The sequence below is a fragment of the Falco rusticolus genome, chromosome 1 (assembly GCF_015220075.1).
Source record: "Falco rusticolus isolate bFalRus1 chromosome 1, bFalRus1.pri, whole genome shotgun sequence".
NCBI lineage: Eukaryota > Metazoa > Chordata > Aves > Falconiformes > Falconidae > Falco > Falco rusticolus.
The window spans coordinates 123,272,969-123,286,948 of NC_051187.1; the positions used below are offsets into that span (position 1 = coordinate 123,272,969).

A 13,980-nucleotide genomic window follows, 5' to 3' on the forward strand; every position below is an offset into this window, starting at 1 on the left:
TCATCCTTGCTATGTCCAGCATCAGGCATCCGGTGCTTAAAGGATAACTGGTAGGTGGAGCTTGGACAAAGATGGGATGGGTAAGGGATGAACACAAAAAGGTCAAGATTTTACCTAAAGACTGAGGAGCGGGCCAAATTACAAAAGTCTTCGTGTCCATTTCTGTGCCAGGTTTATGTTGAAGAGTGCTGTGCTATTGCCATGTATCTGTATTGGGAACCCATAGTATTTATCAGTTTGGTTAACATGGCAGTATAAAAACTTATGTTAATAAGTCAGAGCTTTCTGTGTGACAATGCATATCACTGAAATGTATTCTTTTCAAATGTAACACCATATTTAGTGCGTAATTTCTCAAAATTGCTTTTCTGGCTCAGTTAGCTAGTAATTAATCACGTAGAAAGGTCACTCCCCCCAGCCCCACCTTGGATTGCTTTTTGAAAAGTGATGTGTTATGGTGGTCCCTACTCCAAGTTCCTCCTCAAGCACGTAAGCCTTTCAACAGTATTAAGAAACACTTTGACTAGACCTTTGGTTCTTACAAAAGCATTAGAACACTTTTAGTAGGTGGAAGGAGTACTTCTGACTCCGGAACTCACTAAGAGTATGTTCATGTTAAGGGGTTAATCCTGAACAATGAACATTGATAGGGTAAGTAGAGGTCTTTTATTTACACGTAAGCTTAAGGATGAGTGCTACCTCATATATGCAACACAAGCAGTATGTAATGAGGAGAGATAGAAACAGTAGCAATTAATACTACCACTAATGAAGCAGTCATTCCTCTGGTTGGTTGTTTTTTTTTTTTCTCCTCGGCTCTCATGAATATAATAGCAGGTGGTGGGAATGTCAGAACACACACTAACCTCTCGTTGCATGGTTATTTCTTCAGCTAATGAAGCCTTTAGAGAATACTTTTCAAGCCACTTTTCCAGAATGGAAACCAGCGTTGCAGACTTAATGTTATGTTGGCTATACATGAATATTATTTTTTTAAAAAACCAAAATACTGGGGCACCCCGTAGAGTATTGTAAAAACTCTTTAGTTTTACTAGTCTATTTAAATACACAGTTTTCAGAGTTCTGAATACTGTGCACCTGTGAAAGGTTATTTCAAGTTAGCTTCTTACTGTCTGAGTGAGGACAGTGTAACTCTTAATAGGAGCTCTTAACAGGTTAGACAACTTTGTAACACCCCAAATGTAAACTACTTTGGTATTAACAGGAGGGATTTTGGACTCCTGGATTTTTCTTCTCTCTCTCACTAACGCTCTGTTCAAAGCTGGGCAGGTCCATAAGAAAAATCTGGGGATAATAGACTGTCTTATCTATAAATTGGTCAATGCCTATCTGCCAGAGAGAGGGGAACGCAGGGAAGAGGGAAAGAAGAGTGGTGGGACAAAACCTAAAAATATTTGTCTGAAGCCTATACCTCCTTAAGGACCATGTAACATAGTATCTTTGTAAAGGCCAGTAGCAGTTGTCTAAGGAAATGTATGAAACAAAGACACGTAATGAGAGTTCCCTGGAATATTCTTCCAAGTTCCAACAACTGAGCCAAACTGGTTTTGTATTTAATAGCCCAGGAGAAAAAAAAAAAAAAAAAAAATTGGAAGGAAAAAGATTACTTTTGGAATCAATGCAAACTTCTAGTCCCATACTACTTTCTGCAGTAAGTGCAGTAAGAAATAGTTGGTTAGGCCACAGTGTGCTTGAAAAACTCCCCTTGTTACGTTTTTAAAATGAAAGCCTGCTACTCTTGAAATTATGAGTCTCTGTTTCTTCTTTATTACTGTTCCCGTGTCTCCTTTCCACACTGGAGAGTCATAGTTTTTCTTAACTTCAGATTGTGTTAGGATGATCAGGAGGTAAAATTTCTCTTTTCTCTCACTCCAGCTGATAATCTTGTATGTTATTTTTAGCCTGAATGTGTTTTCGCTTGTGAAGAGGTTTGTTGTTGAAAGTTTGTAAAAAGTCTGCTGAAAGAGCCTTTCTTTCTCATCAGTGCAGGAAGGAAACTTGTTGCAGTACTAATAATGAAACTTGTCTGGTTTTATGGCTGAAGATTTCTGAGTTCAGTAAAGGAAAAATATTTACTGAAGGAATTTTTTGGGGTTTTTTTATTAGTTCTGTGAGCCTTTGCACACATTCCCTCATCCTTCTTTCTGGAGGCCTTCCATATTTTAGACTGCTGCCTAGATCATAAGTAGTACACTGTTCAAAAAAACTTGAAAGTGAATGTTTCTGTCCTGTTAACATAACGTAGTTCCAGTTGTGGAAATAATGACACTCTTTTTCACTCAATCCTCTGTAACCCCAGAAAAATAATTCTCTGACTATTTATTGTGAAGGCTACATAAGATTAGTGCAACTCAGTGATATACTTTGAGTTAAATGTATTTCCTGTATTTTCTAAATGTATAGGTTCATATAATTGTGTATCTTGTGCACTTAATAGTATATGTTTAAAATACAAAGTGACCCAATTACACTTGCAATAGAAACAATAATAATAGTAATGTAAACTTTAATGTGATGGTGCTTGGGTGGTTTTTTTTGTTGTTAATTTCCTATTTTGTATGTTAGTTTCTGGCTTTACTGGTTGTGAGAAGGTGTGTGGGCAGCACGGTCATAGTGGTGCTGGGGTCTGCTTGTAGAAGTTGACACTGAGCTTTCTTTAGCGAGTGTTTGGTCCTTTGTGACTTGTCTATATGGGAAAGCTCGTGTGCTGTAACTTCGGCTGTAAATCTGTCGTGCTTTAGCTGTTACGTAGAAAATTCCATGTAGAAATGTAGCGCATACGGAAAACACTTGGATTCGGCAAGGATTGCTGTGTGCTGGAGGTAATGCACTCAGTTATTCTTTGTGTGGTGAGATCATTCGCACAGAGGTCAGTATATAGTAGCAAGTATTCTATGAACTTGTGCTATGAAGCTGCCTGTTTTAGTTTTTGCATGTAATGCAAAGGTGAAGAAAACTTTTTTTATTTTTATTTTTTGATCAGTTCTTCAAAACAAGCAGTGGAAAAACTCTTAACGTTGTCTGCACATGCAGGTCTTTAGATGAGTTCAAACCCACACCACACTTCCGCACCTGTTAATGAAGTCAGTCAGGGCAGCAGGCAATTTCTTAGTAGGTAGGTACATAAATTATGCAACTTGCTGTCACTCCTAGGAGTAAACAGGAAGTTCTCTCAGAGATCCTAATGTTTTTTTCAGAGGTTCATGGTGGATGACACAGAAACTGCACTCTTCTCACCTGTGTTAGTAACACATTAGATAATCTGCTGATGTGTACAGCATAAAAACTTAAACCCTAAGGCGCGATCTGTCCCGGAAGAGCCATTGTGCTACGGTGAAATAAGGCAGGATAGTCTGTTGCTACCTGGCCTGTCTCAAATCCATGGAGAAACAGAGGACTTTGTTTTCCTGCTTGGGAAGTCTGTCACCTTTTAATGAGCAGTAAACTCGCTTTAATATTAAAGCTGGGACATTTTTATGGTTGAGTGTGTCTTGTGTATTCTTGGGGTGAGAGAATCATGCAGCAGCGCGGAGCTGTTCTGAGACCCAGAGGACAGAGCTGCTTGGTTTTACTTTGCGATTCTCCTGCCTTTAAGAGTGCACAGTGTGCTCTTATAACCGTAAGACTGTTCCTATCTGTGCATGTAAACACATAAATGAGCTGTTTTATACTGGCAATTAGACACTCCAGGGAGTTGTGAAGCTGTGAGATACTGCTTTACTTAGGGTGGTTGCAACTACTTGGCCCACAGCCTACAGCTTTGTTGCCTGCAATAGGTGTTAGCAAATGGCAATGCTAATGTGCTTAATGATATCATTACTAATCGGCAGCCTGGTCAGAACAGTTGACCTTCATTGATCTTGGTATTTCTGCTTTTATTTCTTCCTCTGCCCTTTATGACAAGCTGTGCAAGCTATTTCCCTTTGAAAGGATGTAAGCAGTTATATTGTAACACTTTAATTTTAGTTTGACTGATTTATTTTAATGAACAGTATTATGAATTGCTGCTTCTTTTTTTTTTTTTTTTTTAAATCAGTGTGCCATGCTGAATTGAATGCCATCATGAACAAGAACTCAGCTGATGTGAAAGGCTGCAGCATGTATGTTGCCTTATTTCCATGTAATGAATGTGCAAAGCTCATCATCCAGGCAGGTAAGGAGTAGTGCCAGCTTGATTTGTCAGGGTTGCAGTGCTGCCTGCTCATTGGTATCTTATCATGGATGTATTTGATGTTAAATTGCTGCTGTTAGATCTAAATTAATTGCACTGTCAACTTCCTAAGATGCTACTTGTGGGGTTTTTTTGCATCTGAATGGTGCCAAATTTTTCCAGTGCTAATTGCATCTTCTGTGATTCTAAGCGTGCTTCTAATTTAGGTTTGTAACTTCTTAGACCAAGAGCTGCCAAAGAACAACACAGGCTTTGCATATAATTACTGTCAATTTTACTGTGCTCTGACACATTGAATAGAGTAGGGCAGAAAGAAATAAACTTCTGCATGGCAAAAGGTCTGTTGGGAGTATATACATGAAATTTTAATTTAAATGTGATGCATGGTAGATATTTGAAGATTTTAAAATATCTTTGCTCATAAATGTCATAAGACTTCTATGATCCTACTTTAATTATGTCTTTCATTACAATTGTTATAAATCTGTGCCACTGCAGCAAGTGTGCTGGCCTAAATGTGTCTCCTTTTTTCAGATTAGGCAGTATCTGCAGTAGGCTTCAGTTCCGTAAAAATCTGTGCTTAAGGTAGCACGTATTTTGCTCATTGAGTAAAACCTTGCAATCCTAGCATGGATTGCTGTTCTGGGGAGTCTCTCTCACCACTAATGGCCACGTGAATCTAGAAAAAAAGTAGCAACCAGAGTGCTGCTTTATTTGGTCAGTATGCTTTGAAATTAAGAGAAGTGAAGGAGGAAAGGTAATGGTATTCTGTATTTGTGCTACATTTATTTATGGAATCAAAATCAAACGGTCTTCAGGGCAGATTGGCTGCTTGTTCTCAGTGTAGTCACTCATCGTTTTCCTTCTGCACTTAGGTCAGCACTAAATTGCGATGTATTGATATTCGCGTTGTCTGGTAAATACAGTAAGAAGTTGATAGGCTCTGGAACGCTTGTGAATTCTCTTGGGTTAGCCTTTACGCTTCTCCCCTGCCTAGGTAATTTAGGCACAGATTATTCAACAATTTGAGACAGCATGCATTTATGAAGATTTGAACCTGTGATTGGGAGTTATAAAACACAGAACAAAAGAAAAAAGCATGCCTTTATAGCTGTGCGTTTGGAAGGGGAATAGGATTTGGGGTTTAAGTTCTTTGTGGGGAATTTTATCTATATTAGAGAGGTAGAAAGATAAGTTTTCAATTACTTTTGCAAAAATGCATGATTTCTAGTCTGTCTATCTTGCGGTTTTGCCTACAAGTTTTTGGTTCTGGTTTTCTGAGTTAAACTTAGGTGAAAGTGGAGAAAAACATTTTTCCAGCGTTTTTGAAAGAACAGTCTTCACGAACAGCTCTACCTTACATAGCCTTATTCTTAAGTACAATCTGTAGTATTTTGGGAAGTAGAGGTGTACCAAGGAGTTCTAGAGCATGTGGATGAATGCTGCCTTTTCTGATTTTGTGCACCAGGCATTACTTTTTTTTTTTCTTTGTAATTCAAACATTTTTTCTATATGACTCTTTCAGGCATAAAGGAAGTTATTTTTATGTCTGACAAGTATCATGACACTACTGAGATGACAGCTGCACGGCGGATGTTTGATTTAGCAGGTATTATATACAGGTAAGAGAATTTTGGATTACTTTGTTTTTATTTTGGAAAGGAAAAAAATGGTGGGCAAAGGAGTCCAACTTTGGGGCAAAGGTTCTTCTTCTTTGTATTGTGGAACATCTTAATCTTTGGTAGTGTTTGTAGAGGGCTGGCTCTGTATGCCTGCAAAAGGTACTGGATTGACAGATGGTTGAACTATTCTTTTTGCCTTGTGTATGGTTAAATTTCAATTTCATAATGTTTGTATGAGAAAACGGTCCATTTGGAATACTCATTTAGTTCCTGGACTGCAAGTGAAATTGCTAATGTGATGGTTATTTGTTACGTTGTCCTCGAGAGAGTCATCGCTGACCCTGCTTTGAGCAGGAGGTTAGACTAGAGGATCTCCTGAAGTCCCTTAGATTATCTGAATTACCCTGTTCTCCTATGAGTTCAACTGAAATGACCAGTTGACTTTTTTTTGTGGATTACCCACTCCTTATTGAAACTTCAGTATGTTTTTGTTGCAGTCAATTTGGGAAGGCGTTAGACCAGCCACCCATAATTAATTCTTGTTGCCTATAGCTGTCCAGTCTTCTTTGGTCAGCTTTTCTTGTGAAAAAAAGGTAAAACTTGTAATATTTGCCTTAAAATAATGAGAATCTGAAAAATGTTTGAAGAGTGGGGTTTTTAAAGACACTGATAGAGATACCTAAAGACAATCTGTTCAACAGCTAGTTTGATACCAATAACATGCTGTGGGTGAGGCTAATTATGCAGTCAGGGAGGCTTTGCAACTCAAAAAAGTTTTACAATATTAATATAAAGACTTGGAAAAAATTGCAAATGTAACAATTCTGACAGATGAAATTTTAGGATGAAAGGTACCTACTGGGCTAAGAAACATCCATGAAAAAACACAGCAGTACTTGAAATGCAGTTTTAGTCCTTCAGTGTATTTCCTGCCTAGTAAGACTATTTGACTAAGAAGCATAAATCATTCTCTTGCAAGTCAAATCTTGTAACTTCTCTAGGGTGAGAAGTGTTTCTTGCATTTCAGATTGGTGTTCTGAACAAAGTATTCAGAGTTTCTGTGGTCAGCAGCATGTGCTTTTCTGTGTAGACTGTTACTCCTTCTTGTATTGATTGTTAAGGATGTAGGTGGTACTTAATGAATCTCTTGAACTGAACTGCAGAGCTTAATTAGGCACTAAATCCACACTATTTGCATAATCCTTTGTTTACTGGTAGACTGGAAAATACATGCTTGGTCCCCAAATACCTTCCTTGCTAATTGCTGTAGCAGATGCTCTAATGATAATAAAAGGAAACATTTTGTGGCAGTATTAATTTTACAGTTCTAAAGTTACAATTTTAAAATGATTCCCTCTTAACTAGTTTGGTTTTTCCCAATATGATGCATAATGTGATCTATTCCCCTAGCACAAAAAATATTTTAATATAATGAGGCGAAGTTTGAAAGTGTTCTTTGAAAACCTGGCAGGAAGTGATCAAAATATTTATCAAAATATGTTCCAAATATCTTTTATATATACATATGTAGGCAGATATGGGTATATGTAATACATACACAGTAGAATAAAATATTTTTATGGATACATATATTTGTCCTATATCTGTAAATATACATTAAAAATATTTGAAATATAAAAATATATGAACAAAAATCCCAGCCCTGGTAACATGATGCTACCACCAGCCGCTAAATTGTTACAAGTCCTTTGACTCCTGGGTAATTTATGAACTCCAATAGCTGAAGAATGTACAGGCTAACCCACCCCATGTGTCTTTTTTGTCTTAGTCTTTCTTGTCCAGCTTTCTCTCAGTGTGGTGCACTATAATTGGCTCCCATAGTGATGAAAACTACGTGAATCCAAGGAGGGATTTTTTTTATTCCTTCAAAAATTTAGCTGGAGCTAAAGCAAGCAAAATGTTTTAACTACTCACTAACTGATATCTGTATTTTTCTTTATTTTAGGGAATTCAAGCCAAAGTGTAGCAAGATCATCATTGACTTTGATTCAATTAACAGCAGACCAAGTCAAAAGCTTCTGTGAATTAAGTCTCATTAAGTCTCTAGAATAGCGTTATTATCCTTTTCTAAAAAGCTGCTAATACCTTTCATCTTGAAGTTACTTGCAACTTTTTAATGGCTTCTGTAGCTAAAGTAGACTGCTAAGAAATCCAAGGCATTAAATGTCCCCCACACTTCATCTTGTCATGTGGAATCTAAATCTTCTTAAAACTTTTAATGCCTTTATCAAAACTGCTTAAAAAGTCTAGAGACATGTAGATGAGACGGTATAATGTATGTAAAGAAAACTGTTCTGATTCTTGCTGTATTCATCACCACGTGCTCTGATAGGCTGTCAGCATTGATTTAGACTCCGTTTACAGCTTATTGTAGCCAGTGGTAATTGGAATACGCTAAGAAATGGTGATCTCTCTATTGGATATGTGGGTCTATAATCGTTGATACTAATAAAGGACAAAAAAATGTTATCCATGCAAATACTAATGGTCCACCTAGCGTAACACTAATATGTGAAAGGTTATACAGCTTTAACAATGTGTGACATTCTGCCTGCGTTATCCAACAAATGAAACACTGGCTTGTCTTTTAATTGCTGTGTAACTGTCATGCGTCGGGAGAGGTGAGAGAGGAAGTTATTCTGAGAATGGTCCATGCTGACCGAGCTTTGCAGGTGCTTTCAAGTCCTTGTTTTCCCCAAGACTCCAGAACCTGAGGGAGTTGAGGAACTAAGTCATTTGGCTCTTTGCCTTTGAGACTCTTAACATGGTTTTCATGTGTAGAAGGAAATTATTTTATTGGCCTAAGCTGTTTATAGACAATCCAACATAGCTCAGTCTTAAAATCAACCTGTAAGGTAACAGAATCATTTTTTATCTTTTGAGAGAAACTGGAGATAGGCAACCTATATCCATATCAGTGCCAAAAGAGGTAATTACGGTGTTAGCTTGTTTCCCAGTGCTTGGCGTACTACCTTCATTTTCATAAATGTTGCCTAAAATAATATCCTTTTTAATTTTATCTTGAGATCTGGGAATAGATTTGAGTTCCTTTTCTCTAATTTGATTTTTAAAAATTAAATATGCCTAATGGCTTTGTTTAGATAACATTGGTGGTTGTTTGCTTTTTTTTTTTTTTTTTAATGTGGTTATACTTCAGTGAGCTTTTATTTTCTCTATAAAAGCTTTGTTTCATATTTTGGGACATTATGTAATTTGGCTTCATACCAGTATTATTAAAGTCTTATTAAAATCCACTACATTGAAGTAGACTCATTATTACAATATTAAGCCATGTGCTTGGCTCCAGAGTGCTGCTGTTTTTGCAATCATATGCAAAGCATATTTTGTGTATTTGTGATATTACATAAAGTGTAATGTTCATGAACGATTTGGCTACTAAAGGGAGCATTGTAATGTATTATAAGATGTGTCCATTTATAAAGTAATTCCTGACTTTCTCTTTTCCCTACAACTGTTTTCTACCTCAAAATTGGTCTGTGGCTCATTGCCAGAAGAAGAAATTCGCACATATGTGGAGGGGGATGGTGAAACCTGAAAAATTACTTTAATAAAACGTCACTAAACCAGCTTATGCATATCTTTTTCTTTGGCCTGAATTAGTAAGTAGAAGCATTTTGAGTTTTACTGGTCTGACAATGGGACAGAGGGGAGAGAAGAAGCGGAATTTTTTTGGTTTGGGCAGCAAAATTGCTGTTTTTTTCATAGATAATCGCTGATCCAAGTTCAGACTTAGGAGATAAGCATTGTGATTCCGGTTACTTGAAGTGTTTTTATGTTAGGCCTTGGATAATGGGAATGTATAATGTGCTTAAAAACTCAGGAGTTTTTTGAACCAATGTCCAGGTGCTTTTAGGAATGTACTGTTTTTCATAATGTCTCTTTCTTTTTCCCCCCAGGACTTTCCTGTTTGTGTAACTGAAGAGCGTACCGGAGAATGTGACAGGATTTTAGGTTTCTTCCGATCAGTTTTTGATCTGATAGAGCCACATACACAAGCTTTCAGAGTGTCAGTTGACTCAGGTTAGTAGGTGAGCATGCTCATTTCGAGGGCAGCTTTATGGAAAGGGAAAAAGCAGATGCACAACTCTTGAGACAGCGCGTGCTTATTTTGAGGTTAATGTTTTACAGCCAGTCTTAAAGAAGAGTTGACCCTCACTTTGTGTGCGTGCCTAGAAATCTGTATGCTTCTGGCTGTTTGTGTTTTAATAGTTTAGTTTAATAGTTCAGTTTAACATTTGACTTCCAAATAAAGAATAAGTACTAGAGGAAACAGAGAAGACAATATATTATATAATATATAATAGATAATAAACTGTGTTTCTGTTCCTGAAGCTCAAGTTCAAGGTGAATAGAACCATTTAGGCTGGAAAGAACTCTAGAGGGCATTTATTTAGTCTTACCCCTCGCTGAAAGCACTGTTGATTTACAAGTGAGATCCGGTTGCTCAGGCTTTGTCCAGGTGAGTATATCCAAGAACAGAGAATCTGCAGCCTTTCTGGTCATCCATTCCGATACTTGACCCTCACTGACACCCTCACTGTGTCTTTTTTTCTCCAGTCAGGATTTCCATGGCTACAGCTTACGTCTGCTACCTCTCATACTTCTGTTGTATGTGGCTGAAAAGGGTCTGTCTGGTTTCTTTATAACCACCTGTTAGGCAGCTGAAGTCAGCGGCTGGTTAGGTTTCCCCCACCCTTAACCTTCTTGAGACTGAACAAAGGCCGTGCCCTTACCCTTTCTTACGCATCACGTGCTCCATCCTCTCACCATCTGAGTGTCCCGTCACTGTCTTTCTCATACTGGGGAGCCCAAAGATGACACTACACCAGATGTGGTCTTACAGAATGTATATAGAACAGAGGAGCATGAATAATCACTTCTGTTGAGCTGCTGGCTACACGCTTTCTGGTAGCTACGTGGATAGCTTTCTCTGTTGTAAGGGCACTTTATCTCTTGCCCACCTGGATTCCTTTTCTTCCAAGGTGCCTTCCATCCAGTGGGCACCCAGCCAGCGTGGAGTTGTTCTGTTCCTGGTGCAAGACCTCATTGTGTTTCCACCAACCCATTTCTCCAGCCCTTAATACAGCTGGCCTTTGGACCAGTCACTCTGAGACTGGTGGCTCACCGATGTGAAACTTCACAGGTCCCATCACAGTCACCGGCACCACTCCCATAGTAAACCAGCCCTTCCAGGGGAAGGGGAGGTGGCTGCAGGCTGAGGCTTCGTTAGGGATTGCTTGAAAAGCCCAGTATGGGGAGCTGAAAGGAGACTCTGGGGAGCACTTTACTTCAGGAGCATTAATTGGAGGAAGAAATCACATTCAAATAAAATGCTGAGATCCTATGAAGTTCAGTATAACTCTATCTGAAACATTAAATCTAAATCCTGCCATCATCTGGATTTCCTTCTAAATATTATTCCATTCCCCTGTCAGAGAACCCATGGAACCCGCAACCTTATTTACATAAATTCCATTTAAGAAAGGATGGTTTTGCAGGCAGGTACATGGAGTGAGAGCATAATCTCCATCTTTGAAGCTTTGATCACTGACTGAGCATTTTATTGCTTTGTATATTAGGAATATTTTCGCAAAGATAACAAAAAGTACACTGTGACCAGTACAATTGTTCTGATTTCCAAAATGGCCAATGGTAACATTGGCAATAAAAGCTCTTCTGGTGCGTTGCTCAGCCTGGAAGCTCTACGTACGTAGCTGCGGAAGCTGCAGTAGTTCATCAGCTGCCAAAACGAACCTCGCAGGGATCTTAAGCTGTTGAGGACAGGCAAAATACACAACGATTCTGACTTGCTACTCAGCTTTTTCTCTCTGCAGCTGGGTGATGGGAGTCTTTACGCAAGTCAGGTGGGACAAAGCGCAGAGGCCTCACCTGATTGCCCTGATTACAGGGGCTTCACCTGATTGCAATTACACAGGGCCAGGTCTCACCTGGGGGTCTGGGGTAAGTTGGCGAGGTGTGCCTGGGGCTGTGGGGAGTGGTAGGGAGTTGCTGTGGAGTGGTGCGAGACTCGTGAAGGACTGGCAGGCAGTACCCGTTAGTAATCCAGAAGGGGTTGGCTTGGATTTCTGCTGCGCTGGGAGCACTTAAGGATGGAGTACAGAAGTGACCGCAGCAGAAAGGCCATTTGTTTGCAGCTCTTTCTTCTCAGTGGTAAGACAAAGGATTTATCTAACACGGGGCTGAGTGCGAGGTACCGGCTCTTTCTCTCTTCAGTGGCAACGGCTCAAAGGGTTTGCACTGCTAAACCCTCTTAGCAGATGTCTCTTTCCCTTCCCTTTAAAATCCAGGTTTATCTAATGTAAAACTCTGTGATTTGAGAACAGAGAGGTAAAACTTGTTTCAAGTGCTTAGTCTGCATCTGCTCCGTGTTCTCAGCTGTGGGAGCTACTGAAAGGCACGTGGTGGAAAAGCATTAAACAGAGCTGGCTGCCTAAGGAACCCCATCCGAAACCTTTGGGTCCGTGTTCCCTTCCTTTTTACACTTAACTCACCTGTTTACTTACTGTGGCCTGAAGGAAATGTGGGGAAAAAAGGAGAGGAAAAAAAAAATAATTAAGATTTGCAAACTGTCTCTGCCTCATTCAAAAAACTCAATGTCTTCCTGGCATTTACAACTCAGTTAAACGGCAGTGAAAGCTTAATGAAGTATGTGGTTAATGAAGCTATGGAAGAGTGTAGCACTTGATTATTTTTTGTGTGTGTGTGCTGGAGTAGGAGCTTAATCACAGCAGCTTGCTTCCTAACACTGCTCATCTTCAGGAGCAGTGGATTGATGTCACCTGAATGCTTTAAAGTCACTGATGCAGCTGGGCTTTGAGCCCCTTCCCTGCCGAGGAGGCACCCCTGGAGGAAGGCGCCTTGGGCAGCTCCATCCCGCAAGGCACCACCGGATCATTGTGGCGGGCGGTGGGCTGCTGCCTGTCCCTCCAAATAACCAGGGTGAAGGGCACCGTCTGTCTGTGAACTGTGCAGCAGAAGGGCAGCCCTTAAAACGGAGATGTCTGTGGCAGGGCACGTGAATTACAGTGATTTGTGTTGTGTTTTTTTTCTTTCTTTACGAGGAATTAAGGAGGAGGGGTCGGGATGGGAAACTGCTATTTCTGTCTTGTATGCTTCAAGGTTTGTGCCGGAAAATCCGGCCTCTGTCAGGGCACTCCCTCTCACCAGATATGAAGGGGGGAAAAAAAAAAATAAAGCTCCATGTGCTGGATTTCTAGCTGTTGACATTATTTACTGTGCTCTTAACAAATGGTGCCCTGAGGAGAATGAGAATAATGTGCTCCAGCAGCAAAATATGCATAATAAAGAAGCAATTGCTTACGGTTTCCTGGGATTTCTTCCTCCGTGCTCTCTACTTCCCTGTTCCTTCATTGTTTCAAGCTAATGTGTATTTCAGTTCTGCCATGCAAATGTTCAGAAGGGCTCCCCGCACCAAAGGAGAGGAAACAAAATATATTCAGATCACTGCTTCAGTGGCATAAGTTGTGTCTTGGTTTGCCAGAGGCTCGGGTACATGCTTTAGCTGGCTGTATAACTCTGCTGTTGCTGCTTGTTGACTCGTGCTGAAGTCTTTTATGTGGCATATCTTGTTGTGAGCAGGGTTTTTTTTTTTCCCCTCCACTGTTCAATCAACTCTGACTGCTAATCAGAATGTTGCTGGGTAAACAGGACTGATTAAAATTTTAATTTTGTGTTGTAAACAATATGGCACTTTAATATTTGTACTGTTATTAGAGATACTAATAATAATGCATCTAGTGTTTTGTGGTACGGTTTTCATATTCATTTCTTGAAGCACTGACAAGTTTTGCTAAAGAGCTTCACTTTCAGATGCCAGGATTTTGTATTCCATGTTTTCCCCTTTTCAAGGGTGATTGTACCTTAATTACATTGGATAAGGGTATCCTATTTATTCTTTCTGGTTTTAAATCTCATGGGGAAGAAATGTTTCTGTGACAACTGGGGACATTACACTGTAAGAAACAGTCATATCGTGAATGTCTTGGTCTGTATGAATCTACTCGTTGCTGTTAACATTGCTTACCTGTCTGCCAGAGGAGAGAAAACTTAGGTGTGGAAACACCTTGCAAGAGTGTTGGCTGG

The 13,980-nt window shown here is 39.5% G+C and overlaps 1 protein-coding gene across 6 annotated transcripts in view; it reads left to right on the forward strand.

Annotated features, from left to right (window-relative positions):
* DCTD (dCMP deaminase) overlaps positions 1–13,524 on the forward strand; it is a 67,358-nt gene extending 53,834 nt beyond the window's left edge. For 5 of the 6 annotated variants that reach the window (XM_037399227.1, XM_037399237.1, XM_037399189.1 and 2 more), the window contains 3 exons: positions 4,058–4,174; positions 5,718–5,814; positions 7,781–9,422. In XM_037399227.1, the coding sequence (XP_037255124.1) occupies positions 4,058–4,174; positions 5,718–5,814; positions 7,781–7,859 (293 nt within the window). In that variant the 3' untranslated portion in view covers positions 7,860–9,422. Of the gene's footprint in view, positions 1–4,057; positions 4,175–5,717; positions 5,815–7,780; positions 9,423–9,752 lie in introns of those variants that run through there. The other variant, XM_037399218.1, reaches the window with a different exon arrangement.
* Positions 13,525–13,980: the final 456 nt, after the last annotated feature.